The sequence below is a fragment of the Vulpes vulpes genome, chromosome 9 (genome assembly GCF_048418805.1).
Source record: "Vulpes vulpes isolate BD-2025 chromosome 9, VulVul3, whole genome shotgun sequence".
Classification (NCBI taxonomy): domain Eukaryota; kingdom Metazoa; phylum Chordata; class Mammalia; order Carnivora; family Canidae; genus Vulpes; species Vulpes vulpes.
Genome location: NC_132788.1, coordinates 99,175,614 through 99,195,522, shown reverse-complemented (window position 1 = coordinate 99,195,522; position 19,909 = coordinate 99,175,614). Strand labels below are relative to the sequence as shown.

The 19,909-nt window shown below is 52.6% G+C and overlaps 2 protein-coding genes across 11 annotated transcripts in view; one reads left to right on the top strand and one right to left on the bottom strand.

The window, feature by feature from the left end:
- Positions 1-84: 84 nt before the first annotated feature.
- Positions 85-19,012, top strand: C9H19orf44 (chromosome 9 C19orf44 homolog). Of its 9 annotated transcripts, XM_072721309.1 has the most exons (11): positions 391-520; positions 939-1,009; positions 1,357-1,554; positions 4,587-5,352; positions 7,970-8,282; positions 11,539-11,612; positions 12,510-12,927; positions 14,563-14,658; positions 15,793-15,959; positions 17,763-17,842; positions 17,916-19,012. In XM_072721309.1, the coding sequence occupies exons 4-11, from the start codon at positions 4,588-4,590 to the stop codon at positions 17,917-17,919; spliced, it is 1,917 nt and encodes a 638-aa protein (XP_072577410.1). In that variant the 5' UTR covers positions 391-520; positions 939-1,009; positions 1,357-1,554; position 4,587; the 3' UTR covers positions 17,920-19,012. The 9 variants fall into 9 exon arrangements, with proteins under 9 accessions (XP_072577406.1, XP_072577404.1, XP_072577405.1 ...); XM_072721305.1 differs by lacking the exons at positions 391-520; positions 939-1,009 and adding an exon at positions 85-213; XM_072721308.1 differs by lacking the exon at positions 939-1,009 and having other exon boundaries at positions 170-520.
- CHERP (calcium homeostasis endoplasmic reticulum protein) overlaps positions 18,314-19,909 on the bottom strand; it is an 18,682-nt gene continuing 17,086 nt past the window's right edge. For both annotated transcript variants that reach the window (XM_025989710.2, XM_025989709.2), the window contains exon 17: positions 18,314-19,679. In XM_025989710.2, coding sequence (XP_025845495.2) covers positions 19,486-19,679 — 194 coding nt within the window. In that variant the 3' untranslated portion in view covers positions 18,314-19,485. The remainder of the gene's footprint in view (positions 19,680-19,909) is intronic.

The following is a 19,909-nucleotide window of genomic DNA, read 5'->3' as shown; positions in this document are numbered from 1 at the left end:
CGTCGGGTCGGCCCCGGTACTACAACTCCCATGATGCACCGCGATTATGACCTGGGGGCGGAGTGGTGGCGCCCATTGAGCCTCAGAGCGCAGCGCGCGCCGGGATATGTAGTCTCTTCCGCCCTGGCGCTGTTGCCCGGGGCAACAGTCCCATCTGGCCAGAGTGGCCGGAAACCCGGCGGCGGCCTCTGCGGATGGACGTCGTGGGAGGAGGTTGGAAGGGTTGGCTGGGCTGCTCGAGGCTTGGCGCCCAGAATCGGGAGAGGAGTTGCGGGAGAAGGGGAGCGTCCTGCAGCTGGGCCGGGAGGGAGGTTGCAGGGCGGCCCGGCGCCTCGCGCCTGTTTCCCCTCGCGGCCCGCCTGGCAGCGTGGTCGGGGGTGGGAGCTCCGGGAGCTGGGCAGGAGCCCGATGGTCGGAGGGGCGCCGGGGTTTCCAAAGTTGGCTGTATTTATTTTTTGCAACTTTATTGAGGATTCGTTGGCGTACCGTGCAATTTACGCCGCTTAAGCATATAACTCAGGTACTCGTGTTGAGTAAGTTGGCCGAGTGGTGCGGCCGTCGCCGCGAGCCGGCTGTTGGGCTTTACCGCCGCCCGGCGGGTGTCCCTCCCTCCTGGCCCTTTGCGGTCCCTGCTCGCCCCCACCCCGCGCGACCCCCGCGGTGCCCTGCGGCCCTACAGATCTGCCTTCTCTGCTTGGGATCCTTGTGTGCTCTCTCTCTCTCTCTTTTTTTCTTTTTTGCATCTCCTCCTCTCCCTTAGCATGATGTGTCGTGTGAGACGCACGGATGCTGGTGTGTGTGTGTGTGTGTGTGTGTGTGTGCGCGCGCATTTGTTCTCTTTTGTTGCTGCCTGGTGTTTCGTATGGATGGACCTCAGCCCTCCTCCATTCACTAGTTAATGGACCTTTGCGCTGTTTCCACTTCCTGTCTACTACCAGTGCTGTTAGGAATATTGGCGTACATCTCCATCATCTTGGGAACCGGCCGACCGTTCTCCAAATTGGCCTGGGTACCGTTTTCCAATCCCCCGTGACAGTTTATGAGCCAATTTCTTCACATCCTCACCCACGTTTGCTCTCTGTAGTTTGGATTATAGGCATTCCAGTGGCTGTGAAGGGAGACCTGGTGGTTTTCCATTTGCGTTTGCCCAGTGGCTAGTGACGTTGAATGTCTTTTGCATGTGTTTGTTGGCCATTCGTATGTTTGTTTGTTTTGTTCAGTATCTGTTCATATCATTTGCCCATTGGTTTATTTTTTAATTGGGTGTTTTAAAAATGTATCTGTTTTAGTTGAGGTAAAATGGACCAAATGCAAAATTTGCCATTTTAACCATTATTGATTTATTTTTAAACCTAGGGGAACTTTCAGAAGAACTAGATGCGGGGGAAACCCGGCCTGGTGATCAGGCTTTCCCTCTGACCCACAGGATGGCGGGGACCAAGTCCTCTCCTGAGCCTCAGTTACAAAAATATTAATAAAGGTAGCTGTCGATGTGCCAGTGGTCTCCACTTCCCCTTTACTGGGTGGTTCCAGCTCAAAGCTCAGTTAATGCAGGTATTCTAAACGTTACTTTGTAAATCTTACTATTTATTCCATGCCCTACAATGAACATAGGAATTCCGTGAGGGTGATAGTTACTACCACCCTTTTACAGATGAGCAAGCTGAAGCACAGAGTGGTCAAGTAACTTGCCCAGTATCACTCAGACTAGGAATTCTGCACTGTTTCTGTCGGGTATGGTTTTGTATTCACTGACCCCTGGGGTCAGGCCTGTGTTAAGCATTGTTAGTACCCTGGGCAGACCTTAATACCCAAGTGATTAAGATGAGGATAAGCAGGCAAGCACACCACGCAGAGAAACAGAGGGAGAGAAAAATAATTCACTCTTTTTTTTTTTAAAGATTTTTGTTTATTTATTCATGAAAGGCACAGAGAGAGAGAGAGAGGCAGAGACACAGGCAGAGGGAGAGGGAGAAGCAGGCTCCATTCAGGGAGCCCGACGTGGGACTCGATCTTGGGTCTCCAGGATCAGGCCCTGGGTGAAGGTGGCGTTAAACCACTGAGTCACCCGGGCTGCCCAAAATAATTCACTCTTATACAGAAGCTTAGTGCTGGGTTAGATACTTTTCCTTGCACAAAACATTTGAGTTCAGCTTTGAAAGGTTCAGAAGACATAGGATTGCCAGATTTAACAAATAAAAATGTGGGGCACCCAGTTGAGTTTGAATTTCTGATAAATAGCAAATAATTTTTTTAGTCTGAAAGTGTTTGGAACAGACTAGTTTTTAGTTTAAAAATGCCCGGGCCAGGGATGCCTGGGTGGCTCAATCGATTAAGCATCCAACTCTTGATCGGCTTAGGTCTCAGTCTCAGAGTTGTGAGTTCATGCCCACATTGGGCTCTGCTGCTGGGCATGGAGCCTACTTAAAAAGAATTGGGGTCATACTTATATTTTAAAACTTATTTACTATTTATCGTAAATTCACATCACGGGACACCCAGGTGGCTCAGTGGTTGAGCGCCTGCCTTTGGCTCACAGTGTGATCCTGGAGTCCCTGGATCGAGTCCCACATCGGGCTCCCTGCATGGAGCCTGCTTCTCTCTCTGCCTGTGTCCCTGCCTCTCTCTCTGTGTCTCATGAATAAATAAATAAAATATTTTTAAAAAATAAAATAAAATAAATTCACATCGCTGGGGGTCCTGTATTTAATCAGGCAATCCCAGTAAGCTTGTTTTCCAAGTGGACAGGGATGGGAAAAAAATGGCTTTTTCAGGTCTCACAGTGAATTAAAAAAAATAAGTAAAATAATGCATGGCCTTGCTAAAACACTCGAATAGTACGGAAACAAGCAATGGTTGGTACATCTTGTCTTTTCTGCCTCACATGTTATTATGCAAACAGCTCTCCCTCGTTCTTTTTAATGGCTACATCGTATTCCCTCATGCATGTGCTCTTCTGGACTGCACCAGGTCTCTGTGGATGGGTTCAGATTTTTGACGAGTACAAACAATGCTGCCATGACACTCCTTGAACACTCACCCCTGTATGCATTTTCGAGTATAACTGTAGGTAAATTCCCAGATGTGGAATTGCCAGGTCACAGGGTCTCTGCATCTCCCACTTTCATTGCAGCCACCGTGTTCCTTACGAAAGGGGTTGCAGCAAATGCACCCTCGCTCGTGCCAGATTTTTCCATCTGAAGATTTTAAACTTTTTGGAAACCTTTGTAAATCTCGTAGTGGGTTGTTTTTATTCTTTTAGGGGCTCATGGAAATTCAGAATATGATGAGAGCACTGACCCCTCTCCCCCAAAGAACATACACAAGCACGTGCACACAACATGCAGCTGGTATTTGGTGGTGAGGGGGTGGAGGTGCTGTGTCTGTAGCCCCTGCACCCTTCCAGAGCAGTGGTTTTCACAATTAAAGTGACGTACGGTTTTCTGGGGGGCCTCCTTAAATATACAGATTGTATTCAAGCGGTTGTTTGTGAGAGAGCTGAGGACACTTGGATGTTGTTTGTGAGAGAGCTGAGGACACTTGGATAAAGGAAGAGCCCTGATTTGGGGAGTGAGTCGGGAGCAGGACTCTTGGAGTGGTGATGGTGTAACTGGGCAGGCAGTAAAGCATGGTGGGAAAGGGGACCTTTGGAATAAGACTTGAGCTTTGAATTTGGCTCTACTGCTCACTAGCCAGGTGACCTCGACTGGTGACCTTGACCAATGACCTAACCTTTCGGGGTTTTATTAACCTTTTATTTTATTTTTATTTTTATTTTTATTTTTAATTTTTTTTCAATTATTAACCTTTTATTTAGGGACTATTTAACCTTTCATTTCCTTCACCTCCTCTGTTAAAGGGAGATAGGGTCACTGACTCAGGGTAGCATGAAACTTAAATGATATAATGCAGTTTGAGCAGAGTGTGGGCACACCACTGGAGCCTGAGAAGCACTGGCTCTTCTGTTTAATGTTTAACATGTCTCATTGAAGACCTGACATAGAGCCATAATTCAGTTGGTGGTACTAGGTGTTGACATTTTCTTTTTCTTTTTTAAAATTTTATTTATTCACTCATGAGAGACACAGAGAGGCAGAGACAGATGCAGAGGGAGAAGCAGGCTCCCTGCAAAGACCCAGTGCGGGACTCGATCCCAGGACCCTGGGATCATGCCCTGAGCCAAAGACAGCCACTCAACTACTGAGCCACCCAGGTGTTCTTGGGTGTTGACATTTTCACTGTCATTGTGGGGCTTGAAGGGAAGGCTCTAGCCAGCCTGCGAAGAATTTGATCTCTCAAATGGGAGGCATTGAGAGATGTGAAGGCACGATATAAACATCAGGTATTCTTTTTTTAAAAAAGATTTTATTTATTTATTTGAGAGAGAGAGCACAAGTAGGGTGAGGAGGGGCAGAAAGAGAAACAGATTCTCCCTGCTGAGTAGGGAGTCCGATGTGGGGGCTCGATCCTGAGATTCCGGGACTATGACCTGAGCCAAAGGCAGACAGACACTCAACCGACTGAGCCACACAGGTGCCTCAAACACCAGGTATTCTTACTCTAAGTTTTCTCTCTTTACTCCCTAGAATGGCTTACATAAGAAGAGCCAGCCATCCCATGCACAACATTTTTGGTGATTTTAGTGACATTTCCTTAGAAGATTCAAAAATGGAAGAAATCAGAAACTTGAAAATCAGTAGAAGTCTTACCAAAATAGCTCCTGGTCATAGCAGGTTTCTAAAAGGAAACCAAACCATGGGTGTAGGACACTCACTCCTGAAAGACAAGGCTGTTGTCGAGGGTTGGCGCAGCCTGTCCTCGGGCAGACCCCCGACCGCTGCCTCGAAGCTCAGGGCCAGCGCTGCACTCACGAAGCTGGCTCAAATAGAAACCAAGATCATGAATCGGAAGGCGCAGATGGATTTGTCTGACACGGAATCTGACCTGAAGACCTCTGAGGACAGTCTTCCAAGGAGTGCAGACATGGTCCTTCCCAGGAGTACAGCCAAACTTTCTCCACCCAGCCTGGATAAAACCTCCCAGAAACAAGCCCAGGAAATTCCTGTGGCTGAGAGCAGCACTCGGACTAGGAAGGGCAGTAGATTTCTAAAGAGGAGGGAACCACGCATTGAAAGTATCATCCCTGAGGCACATTTTGGAAAAGAGAGGAAATTTCAAACACCCAAAGAGAAAAAACCTACCAGAAAACTAGATTCTCCAGACAGCGATGAGGAGGAAATGAAAAAGTTGCTGGGAAGCTTGATAGAATCTTCTAGAGAAAAAGAAACTTACACGAATCAGCGTTTCATCAGCCCCAAAGTCCATGAGAAAGAACAGACTAAAGTACTCCCGGTAAGGTTTGCATATGCACTTTTTCTTTTCTTCTTTTTTTTTTTTTTTCCTAAGATTTACTTATTTATTTGATAGGGGAGGGGCAGACAGAGAGGGAAAGAGAATATTCAAGCAGACTCCCTCCTGAGTGTGGAGCCCGACACAGGGCCGGATCCCACGACCCAGAGATCATGACGTGAGCCGAAACCAAGAGTCGGAGGCTTAACTAGCTAGGCCACCCAGGTTCCCCTGCATGTACTTTTTTATTTGTTTTTTCAAGATTTTATGTATTTATTTTAGAGAAAGAGAGAGCATGAGCAAGGGGAGGAGAGGAGAGGGAGAGAGAGCGAATCTTAAGCAGGCTCCATGCCCAGTGCAGAGCCCGATGTGGGCCTCGATCTCCCGACCCTGAGATGACCTGAAATCAAGAGTCGGATGCCTAACCAACTGAGCCACCCAGGTGCCCCATGGGTACTTATATTTAACAAAGCGTTGCCTCTGCTCTTTATGCCACGGTGCTAGAGACTCGACCACGGCTGTCTCCCAAGAACTACTGAGGAGCGGTTGGGCTCCAGCCAATCACGGCTACCTGGTTTGGGGTCTGCTCTGTGGGTGACGGGATTCGGGACATATTAGGCAGTTTGCAATATCTGGAGGAAGTGTGTACACCTCGGGTCAGCACTTTGTGTGACTGCTCACCAGTGGTGGTCCACACCTGCTTGTCGGTGGCACCACCCGGGAAACGTGCTGTAGCTGCACTTCCATTCCTTTACAGTTGAGATGAAATTCACAAAACGTAAAATTAACATTTTTTTTAAAGATTTATTTTTATTTATTTATGATAGACAGAGAGAGAGAGAGAGAGGCAGAGACACAGGCAGAGGGAGAAGCAGGCTCCATGCTGGGAGCCCGACGCGGGACTTGATCCCGGAACCCCAGAATCGCACCCTGGGCCAAAGGCAGGCGCAAAACCGCTGAGCCACCCAGGGATCCCCAAAATTAACATTTTTAAGACGAACAATTCAGCGCCATCTAGTTCATTCATGATGCTGTGCAACCACCACCCTCTGTCTGGTTCCAGAACATTTCCATCAGCCCCAAAGGTGACCTGTTAAATAATCACTCCTTGTTTTCCCCTCCCCCAGCCCCTGGCAACTTCTAATCGGCTTTATGTCTCTGGATTTGCCTGTTGGGGATGTTTCATGTACATGGAATCATCCAGTATGTGGCCTTCTGTGACTGGCTGCTTTTACTCAGCATAATGTTTTTTTTTTCTTTTTTTTTTTAAAGGTTTAATTTATTTATTCATGAGAGACACACAGAGAAAGAGGCAGAGACACAGGTAGAGGGAGAAGCAGGCCCCATGCAGGGAGCCCAACCTGAGACTCGATCCCGGGCCTCCAAGATCACGCCCTGGACCAAAGGCAGGCGCTTAACCGCTGAGCCACCCAGGGATCCCCAGCATAATGTTTTTGAGGTTCATCCACATTTTTGCATTTGTCAGGGCTTCATTCCTCTTTATGGCTGAGTAACACTCCATTGTGTGAATATACTACATCCTCTTCATGCACCATCCGTTGATGGGCACCTGGATCTTTTCTACCTTTTGGCTATTTGTGAATAGTGCTGTTACGAACGCGTGTGTACACATATCTGAGTCCCTGTTTTCAGTTCTTTGGGGTCTATCCGTATGAGTGGAATTACTGAGCCCTATAGGAATTCCACGTGTAACATACTGAAGCAACACCACGCAGTTTGCCACAGCAGCTGCTCCATTTCGCGTTCCCACTGGCAGTGCACGGGAGTTCTCCTTTCCCTGCATCCTCACCAGCACTTGTGGTCAGAGCTAACACTGGTGACTTGAGGCATCTTTGTGGGTGTGAAGTGATGGGAAGGCTGCATTTTAAGGGGGAAAAAAATCCGCAAGTACATACTGATTCTGTTGAAGGTCCCAGCTGTCATGGATCATGTACTCAGGGGACTTCATTCATTCACTTATTTTATTTATTGTTTAAAAGATTTTATTTATTTGAGAGAGGGAGAAAGAGAGCATGAGATGGGGGAGGGTCAGAGGGAGAAGCAGACTCTCCACTGAGCAGGAATCCCCGATGTGGGGCTCGATCCCAGGACCCTGAGATCATGACCTGAGTTGAAGGCAGTTGCTTAACCGACTCGGCCACCCCAGATGCCCCACAGGGCCCTTAATTTAGAAAAGGTGTAATTAAAAAGAATATTTGAAAGCCAAGCGATATTTCTGATTATTTGTGGAGTATTTCTGGTCTAAATGTTGTAGCTTGATTTCCAGAAATTAGGAGAAAAAGAGAACTATTTGATGGCTGCTCCTTGGCCTCATGCCTTGACCCGGCCACGTCATTCAGTGATAAGGACTTCATTGTCGGGCAGCTCGGGTGGCTCAGTGGTTTAGCGCCACCTTCGGCCCAGGGTGTGATCCTGGAGACCCAGGATCTAGTCCCACGTCGGGCTCCCTGCATGGAGCCTGCTTCTCCCTCTGCCTGTGTCTCTGCCTCTCTCTCTCTCTGTGTCTCTCATGAGTAAATAAATAAAATCTTAAAAAAAAAAAAAAGGACTTCATTGTTACCTGTTTGGTAATTAATTTCATTTATTTCCGCCAAAGTAGGATCAGATCCTAACTCAGCCAAGAATCCTTTCACTACCCAGTGAGGAACTTTCCAGCCCAAAGTCCTTTCGGATATCACGTGTGCCAGCCTCACAGTCCACAGACAGGACCCTTCGCAGCACGCGCTCAAGAGCTCGCTCCCCACGGACTCACACTTCAGAGGATACAGCCGCCCGCACAGCGTCGCTTCGCGCCACTGGCACCTCTCCACAGTCAGCCTCAACGCGGCTTGGCAAGCTCTCCTCTCCCGGAAGGAGTGAGGCTGGGCCTCATGATGAGTCGCCCTCAGAAACTGCCGATGACAGCCTGAACGGTAACCTGCAGCCCCGTGCCACGCAGTCACCCTGGGCAGGAAGGGCGAGACCACCTGGAGGGGCTCTGGGAGGGAGGATCCCTGGGTATTGCCATGAGGAGTGCATGGCTCACGCTACACCCTCTGCTTCCTGACCTTTCCTGGAGGAGGGGTCAAGTCAGAATTTTGTTCTATCTTTAATGTCTTCATCCAGTGACCTTGACCAATTATAGAACGATAACCCGAAAACAAAGTCCTAGAGCCAACTCAGTGTTCCTTTTGGTGAAAGACAAATTTGCCTCAATTTTTAAATTCAGAAAAGGAAGTAAATCTAACCAGTCACAACTAGACATTTTTATCATTTCAACATTATTCAACATTGTTTTTATCTTTTTAAAATTTTTGTTTATTTGAGAGAGAGAGAAAGGAGTGAGCCCAAGCATGAACAGGGGGAGGGACAGAGGGAGAGTGAATCCCAAGCAGACACCCTGCTGAGCGCAGAGCCCCACGCGGGGCTCGATCCCACAACCCTGAGATCATGACCTGAGCTGAACCAAGAGTTGGACGCTCAATCGACTGTGCCATCCAGGCACACCAACATTATTTTTATCTTAATATTACACATATTTAGGGGCACCTGGGTGGCTCAGCAGTTGAGCATCTGCCTTTGGACCCAGGGTCCTGGGATTGAGTCCAGCATCAGACTCCCAGAGGAGCCTGCTTCTCCCTCTGCCTTTGTCTCTGCCTCTCTCTCTTTATCTCTCATGAATAAACAAGTCTTAAAAAAAATTACACATATTTAAAAAACAGGAAAAAATGTGCAGCCAACACTTCTGTCTTCTGTCTGGGCGCTTCATCATGAGATCCAAGTTAGACTGTGTCTTGACGGTCCACTGGGCACTGGCACTCGCCTAGTGTCGTGTTGGCAGGAGGATGATGGCAAACAGGCCCGTGAGCACCCTGCCGCCCGTGTGCTGGGTGACCCAAACTCCGTGACTCAGTGGTAGGGGAGGAAAAATCACTTTTTCCTTGTCTTTGCAACAAAAGATAGATTAACCGGAGAAAAGCATACAGATGTTAAATAAATATTAAATAAACATCCAATCTAAGTCTCACATGACATAGGAGCCTTCCTAAGGAAACGAAGACCCGAAGAATCAGTTGTATGTGAGCACTTTTCTGCTAGGCTTGATGGGGAGTGGAAAGTCGTGGGAAAACGTGATTGCACAAAAGGGAAGGAGCTGAGGGTGGTCAATAGGCAAACCCAGTGAGGCCTGCTGGGATGCCTCCGGGCGTCTGTCCATCTCAGAAAGAGGAGGCTCCTCGCCTACATTAGAGGGAGGGCCCTTCTCACACGAGGGTCTTTGGAACTGCTTCGTGTGAGAAGGGCCGAGAATACTCACAGCACCTGCCGTTGCTCAGGTTCTTTCAGCCTGGGCTAATCAGTATGCCAAGGTTTCGGGGTGGCGTGTCCTGAACACTGTCATAGACTCTTGTGGGTGTGCAGGCCCTGGTAGGGCAGCAGCAGATCTGCTGAGGTGTGTGTGTGGGGTGTTGCCAACAAAGGTGGCCCCTTCCAGGGGCCCTTGATGGGATCAGGGATCGCAGGGGGATGGGCTCGGCTGCCCATGTGAGAAGCCTCTGTGGGCCCCCTTAGTGGCTGCCATCTACTGGATGCCACATGGCACCTCACTCACTGGGGCTCTGATCCTGGGGGCCAAGGGGCTGGTAAGTGGGTGTCCTTGTCCCCCTGGTCCCACGTCACCTCGCTCAGCATGTGGATGGGAAGGTGGGTGTAGGCTGGCGTGGCAGGCTACAGACCCACCTTCCTGCCCTTCTGCCATTTGTCCCTACTGCCAGTCCCGCTGCCTCTCTGTCCTCCCTGCCGGCCTGGAGGGGCCTCTCCTGGTGGCCAGCCCCTGCCCCCCCATGTCCAGAGGTAGCCTCTGGGAGGGGGAGGCAGTTGGGAGTGGCAAACACAATCTGAGTTTGGGCTCTTGTGAGAGGGGGACCTTCTGGGGTGGACGTCCTTCCTCATCTGCGCAGTGGGGACCGAGCCACGCTAGTGAGCTAGTGCATGTGAAGCACCTCGGCTGGTCCTCCGCAGGTTGGCAGCGTGTAAGGGATGGCCGGCGTGACGATAACATTGTTCCTCAGCCAGTGCCAGGCCTGTTCCCGAGTGCTCGAGTCCCAGATCACCCTAGTGCCTTTGCTCTGGGCCAGCTGGGACGCCTTTTGGTTCAGAGGCCTTTCCAGGGATTCATCTTTGGACCTGCTGGCCCTATGAACTGTGGTGACTGTGAGAGTCCGGGAGCTCAGGGGAGGGGTGAGCCCCCCGGACTGGGTGATGAGGGGGATTCATTCTAGGGCTTAGGACGGGCAGGTGGCAGGGGCAGGCAGGGGGACCTCGCCCTCTCACCTCTAGCTCTGCTGACAGAGGGCCCTGCTCCCTCCTGTGCCCACCCTGCCCCCGCCACCCGAGTGCGCTTCAGGGCCTGGGCTGCACCTGTTCATGTTGGTCCAGTGGTTCCTGCCCGCCTGCCTGGAGGCGCGGGTTCATCTGTTGGGTCCACAGAAATCAAGTCCCACATCTGGCTCCCTGCATGGAGCCTGCTTCTCCCTCTGCCTATGTCTCTGCCTGTCTCACTCTCTCTGTGTCTCATGAATAAATAAATAAAATCTTTAAAAGAAAGAAAGAAAGTAATCTGTGTGGAACACCAGAACTCCACAGGGGATTCCGGACTCCCAAGTCTCAGCACCCACGTGTTCAGGCGCTGGCGCCTGGCCATTTGACGTGCCCGGTGCTGGTTCAGTTTAGCCTCCTGTGCTCTTGCCTTGCTTTCAGTGGGAACCTAGGACCCTTTGGGTCTAGCCCTGTGTCTGATGAGTTGTCCCCCCACTCCCACCCCCTGTACCGTGAGCACGCTTGTCACCACGCATCCTTCGCTGCATTGCCATCATTGACTCATCTGGCCCAGGGTCTGTTTTTATGAATAAAGTTTTATTGGAACACGGCCACATCCATTTGTTTACACATGGCCCATGGTGGCTCTGGCACCACAAGGACCAGGTTGAGTAACTGTGAGACGGTCTAGGATACAAAGTGGAAAACACTTAGACAAAAAGCGTGTAGATCCATGCGCTGGCTCATTAAGGACAGACCCGCACGCTTCCTGTGTTTCTGTCCTTCGCCTTCACCTGGTGCCTTGCACGTAATGGTAAACACGTTGGGGTAAATAAATGAGTAAACGTTGCCGTGTTACGTTTTTGATTACAGATTTTAGAATCAATCTGTTGTCCCTTGATGACCTGGCTCCAGCTGTCAGCGAGAACTCAGACTTGGAACAGAAAGTGAGTACAGCCCGCCTCCCTCTCCCTGCAGGTTATGTGGAAAGGCTCGTGGCTGTTGTGCTTCATTCGGGCCCTCGGTCCTTAGCCCCCAGGGGACATGCGGTGTTTGGAGAACACACTTGGTTATCATGACGGGGTGGAGGCTGCTCGTGGTATCTCATGGGTGGTGGCCGGGGATGCTGCTCAGTGGTCTGCGATGCACAGGATGGCCCCACTGCAAAGAATGTTTGGGTTTTTTTTTTTTTTAAGATTTTATTTATTTATCCATAAGACAGAGAGAGAGAGAGAGGCAGAGACACAGGCAGAGGGAGAAACAGGCTCCATGCAGGGAGCCCGACGTGGGATTCGATCCCGGGACCCCAGGATCACACCCTGGGCCGAAGGCAGGCGCTAAACCGCTGCGCCACCCGGGCTGCCCAAATGTTTGGGTTTTAAATGCCAAGAGTCCCCTGGGTCGGGGACCCTGATGTAGGTGATAACAGGATAAAGCTACTCCGTGTAGCAGACCACTGAAGCAGCTCCCACTAAACCACCCTGTAGCGACACCCCATGACCTGTACCCATCCCGGGGCCTGGCTGTGATTCTTGTTGAGTTAGTAACCTCCTCCCTACCGAATGCGCGTTGTCATGATACGTGCTGACATTTTAGCAGACTCATCCACAGGCCACCAGCACGTGCTCACCCCATCAGTGTTAAAGTGCAGCAGCCCCGAGCCGAAGCATTTAACGAGTTCTGCTCCCCACACTGGGCCCGCCCAAAGCCGCTGAACGACCAGTGTAGACCCTTACCTGCTGGACCGCCTGGGTACCCTGTACCCCATTCCAGTGCAGGGGTATTTTGAGCATATTGATCACGTAAAGCCACTTTCCAGTTACCTCTCTCATTCTTCGTTTTAGAAAGAAGGCCAGCTGGAAAAGGCCTTCAGCCAACGCCCCCAGGCAGGGGGTCCCCCCACTGGCAGTGAGGTCTCAGAGTGCGTGACTGAGCCATCCGCCGCCTCCGCCAGGCCTGACGGTGCTCCTAGCCCGAGGCCGACGTCCCAAGAGCCCATGGCGAGCACAGTGAGCTCGGCTTACTCGGAAGATTTTGAAACATCCCCAGATCCAACGGCATCCGAGTCGACGGCCCATCCTGAGGAGTCTCCCGACAGGATGCTGGACACTTCGTCAGAATTCTCTGCAAGCCTGCACACAGACCTTCCCCTGCCGACCGTCAAGCCTTGGAAAAAGCAGGTCAGGGACGTTACCAGAGTTGTGGTGAGGGAGATGGCCGTGCAGACCCTCGATCCCGCCTTCACCTACCAGTGGGCAGAGGGTGAGCATGCGGGCCCCAGGAGGGAGGCACGGGCTCTAGGTGTGTGCCGTGGGCATCCTGGCAGCACGGTGGAGAGCTTCAGGTCGTCATCAGTACCCAGCTGGCGGGCCTCAGGGCCCCATTTCCTCTTCCAAGGATGAGGGGCAGCTGCCCTGGCGGTTTGCCGCTGCCTGCGGAGCTCTGAAACATCCTGAAAGGTTTCAGGATCAGTGACCCAGGAGGTGCTTCTCATGGTATGATCCTGTCCCCAGGGGACTTCAAGGTTGGTGCCAGTTGTGGATGTTGCTACTGGGTGACAATGGAGTGGGTAGAGGCCAGGGATGCTCCTCAGGGTCCTGCGGTGCCCAGAATGGCCCCACCAGACAGTGACCCAGCCCCAAACATTGGCACTGCCTAGGTGAGCCTGGGGACAGCACTGAGAGCAGAACCACCTTCTGGGACGGTGTGTCTTCAGGTGGCTTGGGAGTCCCTGCACGGGGGCTTCCAGGGCAGCTGGGTAGCCAGTCTAGCTGGTTGTCTGAACTCAGTGTGTTTGGTGGGTTCCCTCCCATGGTGCAGGGGACGTTTCTCTTCACGCCGAAGCATGACTTCCAGACATTTCTCTTATCCCTAGCTTCAGTCTTGACCCATCTGAATGGAAAGGTCCCTTTCTTTTAAACATTCTTCATTCTCTTCTCATCTAGATGGACACCCACGGTGTCACCAGAGCTTTTTTCTGGATTGTGCAAGGGGGTGGAACTCTCACCTGTGTACATTTTGATTTGGGGGGGCTTAGCCATAGATCAGCCTGGGCTACACCCCAGTGTAGGGCATGCCCATTCTCTCGATTCTCGGGGAGGAAAGTCAGATGCACCGAGTCACATCGCTGGAAGGTGTTCAAGGGTACTGGAAGCCCGGTCTGTGACTCAGAAACCTGTTTTCCTCTCCACAGCCTCCTGCTGCCCGACAGCATAGCGGTTGTCAAATGCGGACAAATGTGTGCATTTCTGTCTTATTTTGGAATTTATTTTTAAAATTTTATTTATTTATTCATGAGAGAGAGAGAGAGAGAGAGAGAGAGAGAGGCAGAGACACAGGCAGAGGGAGAAGCAGGCTCCATGCAGGGAGCCTGACGCGAGACTTGATCCCGGGACTCCAGGATTACACCCTGGGCCAAAGGCAGGTGCTAAACCGCCGAGCCACCCAGGGATCCCCATTATTTTGGAATTTAAAGGGAGCTTTTGTAAAGTGCAGCTGATGCTGTTTTCCTGGACCAGGCCTGACATTGAGAGGAGAGGAAAACAGCCTAAATAAACGGGCTTATCTGAGTCCGGGGAACAGTCTGAAGCCTGCATGTGACCCTGTGGAAGGAAGGCCAAGGGTGGGGAGAGCGTGATGTCTGGGTTACCTGCCAGTGTGACTGCAGTGACTGCTTGAGCCAGCTCAACTGACTTGTACCTGGAGAATCTACCAGAAAGATGGAGGCAGGCCTGGGGAAATTGTACAGGGGTAGAGGTTAACCGAGCAAGAAGGGTGGCTGTCCTGTTGGGAGGAGAAAAGATCAGACTTGTGGAGCCTGTTTCACATCCATCCGCTGGTGAGCGGCGTCCCTCCGCCTCCTGCCCACTCATCCCCTTCCCTCTGTCCCTGGGACAGGGGCCGGCGTGGCAGCCATCGGGCCAGCCCTGGGAGGTGCCTACGTGGATCCTGTGCCCGTTGCCAGTCATGTCGTCAGTGCGGACTCGATAGAAGGTAAGAGCCCAGCCCGGCGGGGCCTGGCGGCGAAGTGGAGGCAGCTTAGCTCCAGATCCGCGCTCACCGTGGGAGGGGCGGGCCCCACATTAGTGCTGGATTCGGGGAATCTGTTGGTGACATTGTTGCAGTCATGGGCAACTGCCATGGTTCCTGGGATCCTAGAACCTTCAGTCCGTGTTGCCAAAGGACACCCATGTCAGATAACACAGGGAAGTCACGGGCAGCACCCGTCTGCCCCTCCGCCCCTCTGCGCCAGCGGGGCTGTTGCTGTGGGTTCCCCTCTGAGCCGTTGTGTCCCGAATACATAGAGTCTTTCCTCAGCCGGTCCTGAGTGGCAGCCACGGGCCTTGGCACCTTGGCGAGTGCGGGGAGTGGCGGGGTCCCAGGCGGCCCGGCCTGCGGCGGGGGAGGCCCCAGCAGCCACCATCAGGAGCCCAGGCTGCATTAGGTCCCTGTGGGGCCCCTGGCGGCTTGAGGGACACAGACTAGAGTCCGTCCAGTACCGGTTGTGTTTTTCCCCTCTTCGGTTTTTTTAAAGCCAAAGCTACTAAAACAGCGGTACAACGGGAGTGTTTCCTCCCTGCAAACAACCTGCAAACAACTCTCCCGTTTAGCTTCCTCTTACCCCAGGGAGTGGCCCCGGGTGTCATGAGGCCTCCCAGTGAGCTTTCCAACGCGGGCACATAACTTCCGGTTTCCGATGAATTTTGAATTTAATTAAAACTCTTATTTTTAATTGTATTTTTACTTTTAATTACTTTAGTTTTGTGTTTCCAAACACATAACATTTACCCCTTTAGCCATTTTTAAGTGCCGGGTGAGCGGCACCGAGAAGGTGCCCATGGTGCGGGTGCGGCCCTCGTGGTGCCACTTTACTGGGGTTGTTCCCGCGGGTTGGACGTTTGGTTAAGACTTTGGTTAAGACCCGCGGGCCTGCCTGGCCGCTGGCCTCCCACGTATGCAGCTCCTGAGAGTCCCTCGCAAGCCATCGGCAGGGACGGCCGGGCGCTCTGGTCCCTCTGGTGGCCGCATGGTGGCGCTGCTGAGCACACGGGCCCAAAGCGGCTGACCTCCCCCTGCCCTGGGGGTCACGGGGAAGGGGGTGCGCCCAAGTGACCAGCGCCGGTGCAGCCCTGACAGCTTACAGCCCGGCCGTGTTGGCGCTCCACGACATGCTGAAGCAGCAGCTGAGCCTGACGCAGCAGTTCCTGGAGGCCAGCCGCCACCTGCACGGCTCCCTCGTGCAGTCCCTGGATCAGGACTCGTTCCACTACCACACCCTGGAGGAAACCAAGCAGGTGACTACGGCGCACACCCCTTCCCCGGGGGGAGGGCGGGAGCCTCTGTGCCTCGGAGGGGGCCTCGGGGCCACTGTACACCCAAGTCACCTGCGGTCCCCCCAAAGGAGCCCTTCTCTGTCCTCGGAGCAGAGGCAGACCCTTCCCAAGCTCTGCCCGCGGGCTTCCTCCTCAGTCAGCTGAAACGCAGAGAATGGCACACTCACTTCTTTCTCCCCAAATCTAATTTTTGTCTGATTATTATTTTTTTAAAGATTTTATTTATTCATTCATAGAGACACAGAGAGAGAGAGAGGCAGAGACAGGCAGAGGAAGAAGCAGGCTCCATTCACGGAGCCTGACACGGGACTCGATCCAGGGTCTCCAGGATCACGCCCTGGGCTGCAGGCGGCGCTAAAAAGCTGAGCCACCCAGGCTGCCCTTTTTGTCTGATTATAAACAATCCGTTCTTTTCATAAAAATGTTAGAGATAGGGGATTTATAAAGCCCCCCTGAAGTCAGAGGTGATTGTTACCACCTTGAGGTTCTTTAGGTCTTCCCCGTGTAAAACATGAACTACATTGTATATAAAATGTACAACATTGCATGTTACTGTATATTCTAAATATACATTATGGGATGCCTGGGTGGCTCAGCAGTTGAGCATCTGCCTTTGGCTCAGGGCGTGATCCCAGGGTCCAAGATCAAGTCCCACATCAGGCTTCCTTTCCTGCTCTTAAAAAAAAATAAAGAGAACATTATACCTATTGGGTTGTAATATATGTTTTATTTTTTTAATTTTCATTTTTTAAAAAAGATTTATTTATTCATGAGAGACACACAGAGAGAGGCAGAGACATAGGCAGAGGGAGAAGCAGGGTCCCCCACAGGAAGCCCAATGTGGGATTCGATCCCAGGACCCTAGGATCACGCCCTGAGCCAAAGGCTGACGCTCAACCGCTGAGCACCCAGACGTCCCAAATGTTTTTAGTGTTGTTTCTTTATAGAGATGGCATCATGCTAGATGAGCTGCTCTGCATGGTGCTGTCCTCGTACCTATAAATACTTCAGTATATGGTTCTCAAAACAAAGGACTTTTGAAAAATATGGTCACGTTACCATTATAGTACCAAAGCCCAATGGGATTAATATCCAGTTTTAGATTTTCCCTTGTCTTATGAAAGTTGCATTTTGTTGCTTTTTCATCAGAACCCAAGATTCACACGCCAAGATCATCTAGGGTCTTTTTAGACTCCTGGTCAGAGCTGTGGCCCTCGGCTCTGGACAGCGTCAGAGCCGGGGCACCTGTGGGCACCCGGGACCCACCGTGAGAGCCCGTGCCCTGCAGGTTCCCCTGCTCCCGCAACCCCCCCTCCCCCCGATGCTTCCTTGCACTTTTTGTTCAAGGAAGCAGGTGGTTTGTTCGGCGGTTTCCCCCATTCTGGACTGTCCATGCACCCCTGCAGCCCCTGCAGCATCCTTTTACTTCGGTTGATGGGCTACAGCTGGAGGGCTGGAGCTGCCACCTGCCTGCAGCCCGCCATGGCTCGGCACAGCCTGCTCGGGGCCCATGTGCTGGGAGTGGCACCTAGGCTCCATGCTCTGAGGGAACCCATAGCCCCACTCCCAGCCACCGTCCTTCCTCCCTTTCAGGCCCAGTCAGGGCTCGCCCCTCGCAGGCTGCGTTCATTGCATTTCCACAGCACTGTCAACGCCATTTTCTGTCCGCCTGTCCGGGACCAGTGGGGACAGGCGCTGCCTCTAAAGCCCGCGGCCTCGGTAGACCGAGGCTGCAGGGTGACATGTCTGTCCTGTGCCCCACAGTACCTCAGGCGGCATAGGCCTGCCCCGCTGTCCATGGAGGACGCCTTGGAGGAGGTGAAGAAGGAGCTGAGTACCACGAGGTGAGGCGGGATTTGTGGGTTTGAGCTAACACGCTGGCCGGGCACACCGGCTCTGACACGTGTTGTTTCCCAGGTGATGGTGGCAGGAGCAGGCGGCACCCAAGACTCCCTTGAGTGGCATCCCGGGTCCAGCCTTTCGGAGCTGAGTGGTTCTCCCCCAGCCCCCACCTCCTTGGTGTGCCCGGCGCCCCGCCCGAGGGGACACACAAACCAGCGGAAACGGAACCCCGGGTGGCGCTGTCACCAGCCACAGCAGGACGTAGGACGGCTGCCTGTGGAGCCCTGCGCAGCAGCCATGGGGGCCAGGTGCTGGCTTCCTGATGAGCTGAGGCAGACGGGAGGGCGAGAAGCCCCATCTGCTCCGCGGAGCCAGCGCCAGGTGTCCACACCAGGGACATGTGGGACGCCGGGACACGCCTCTTCCGGACCCTGCCTGAACACACTTCTAACTCCAACACACGGAGAAAGAGGTCTTTAAAAAAAGTTTTTATTTGAAGGCAAAACAGTAAAATCCACAAGAAATCGTTAACAGCACGTGTTTACGTTTTATCCTGAATCAGACACGTTTGAACAATTCACAGCTACAGGAAATCTAGAACAAAATCAAATATTTTATCACATCAGGTCGAAAAGTTGGAGAGGACTTTGCATCTTATTGAAAAGAATTTTTCAAAAATGTTTCTGTACAAAGAGACGGCGCCACATGAGCTGCCCACAGACGCCAGGCGCGGCCAGTCCCCACGCAGGCCCCGGCGGCATCTGCCCTCCTGGCCTGGCCTCCCTGGGTGCTGGGCTGGCCGAGGGAGAGCCGGGGGCGCCCTCCACACCCCGGTCTGTGCGGGCCGTCCACGTGAGCGCTGGTGTCGGGTTCCTCTAAGTGAAAAACAGGCAGAGACGCTAAGGGTGCGGGCTCTTGGAGGGCGTCGCTCCGTGACCTGAAGATGCCTCAGATCAGTTTCTTTAGAACCCGTTTCTGCAGGGACAGCCAACGGCTAACATTTGGGGAAAAAAATTTCAACTCAACTAAAGTAACTGAACTACGGGCTGGCAGGTCTTAGAGGAATCAGGTTGCAACTTCTCCCTGGGATCCTCTGAGATCAACATTCCCTTCTCTCAAACTAAACATCTGGAGTAAAAACGAAGGCCCTGTCTCACTCTGCCAACCAGAAAGGGTCTGTTTTTCTGTTTGTCACCAGTGCCTGGCTGAGCTGCCGGGGCGCTCGCCCAGGGCCTGTGCTCCACACGCTCCTACCGGTCTAAGCAAGGGCTCAGAGCGGCCTGCGGGGGTGCGCAACAGCCGTGCCTTCGGGTGGCAGGGATTCTCATCCAGGGGTGGAGGTGGAGGGTCTCGTGTCTCACTTCTGTCAGGGGAAGTAAGCTCGTGGCCGTGCTGGCCGGGGGCACCTTCTGGTGGGTTCTTGCTTCTACTTTAGAGCTGGTTTGCAGGCAGGGCCCGGGGCCTCCAATGCGGTGGCGCATGGCACTCCTCACTAGGCATGCTGTGGTCTTCCTTCTCTTCTGTCGCTCCCCGGAGGTGGAGACTGTGAGAACCGAGGTGTCCCTACTGTCTGTCACTGCCAAGAAGCCAGAAGGTCCCACGGCCCGACGCGGTGGCCGAGGAGTGGCTCCTGCCCACGGAGTGCCTACTTGCACTCGTCCCTGGCCTTCATGCGGGCGATGAAGGAGTAGCTCTTGTTCCGGCGGTAGTTCTCGTACGGATCGTCCAGGGCCACGCCCACACCCTTGTACTGGTCCCACTTGTCTCGGACGTCCCCCCCCTTGATGGGGTCCTGGATCCCTTGCTCTTTCACACCGAGGCCACCAGATCCACTCCAGCCTTAGGAAGAAAGGGGGGAGGGTGGTTACAATGCACAAAAGTCAAAATCCGGCACATTTATCCACGAAGTTAAACCAGACCTCACGTGCAGAGTCAAACGACACGCACGTGTGTGGCTTACAAACGTCAAACTGTTGTGGTGAGAGACAGCGCCCAGCGACAACTCTACAGGCTCGGCTCGGCCTTTCCAGTTCTGGCCACGAGCTGGAACCTTCCCTGGCTCCCCAGCC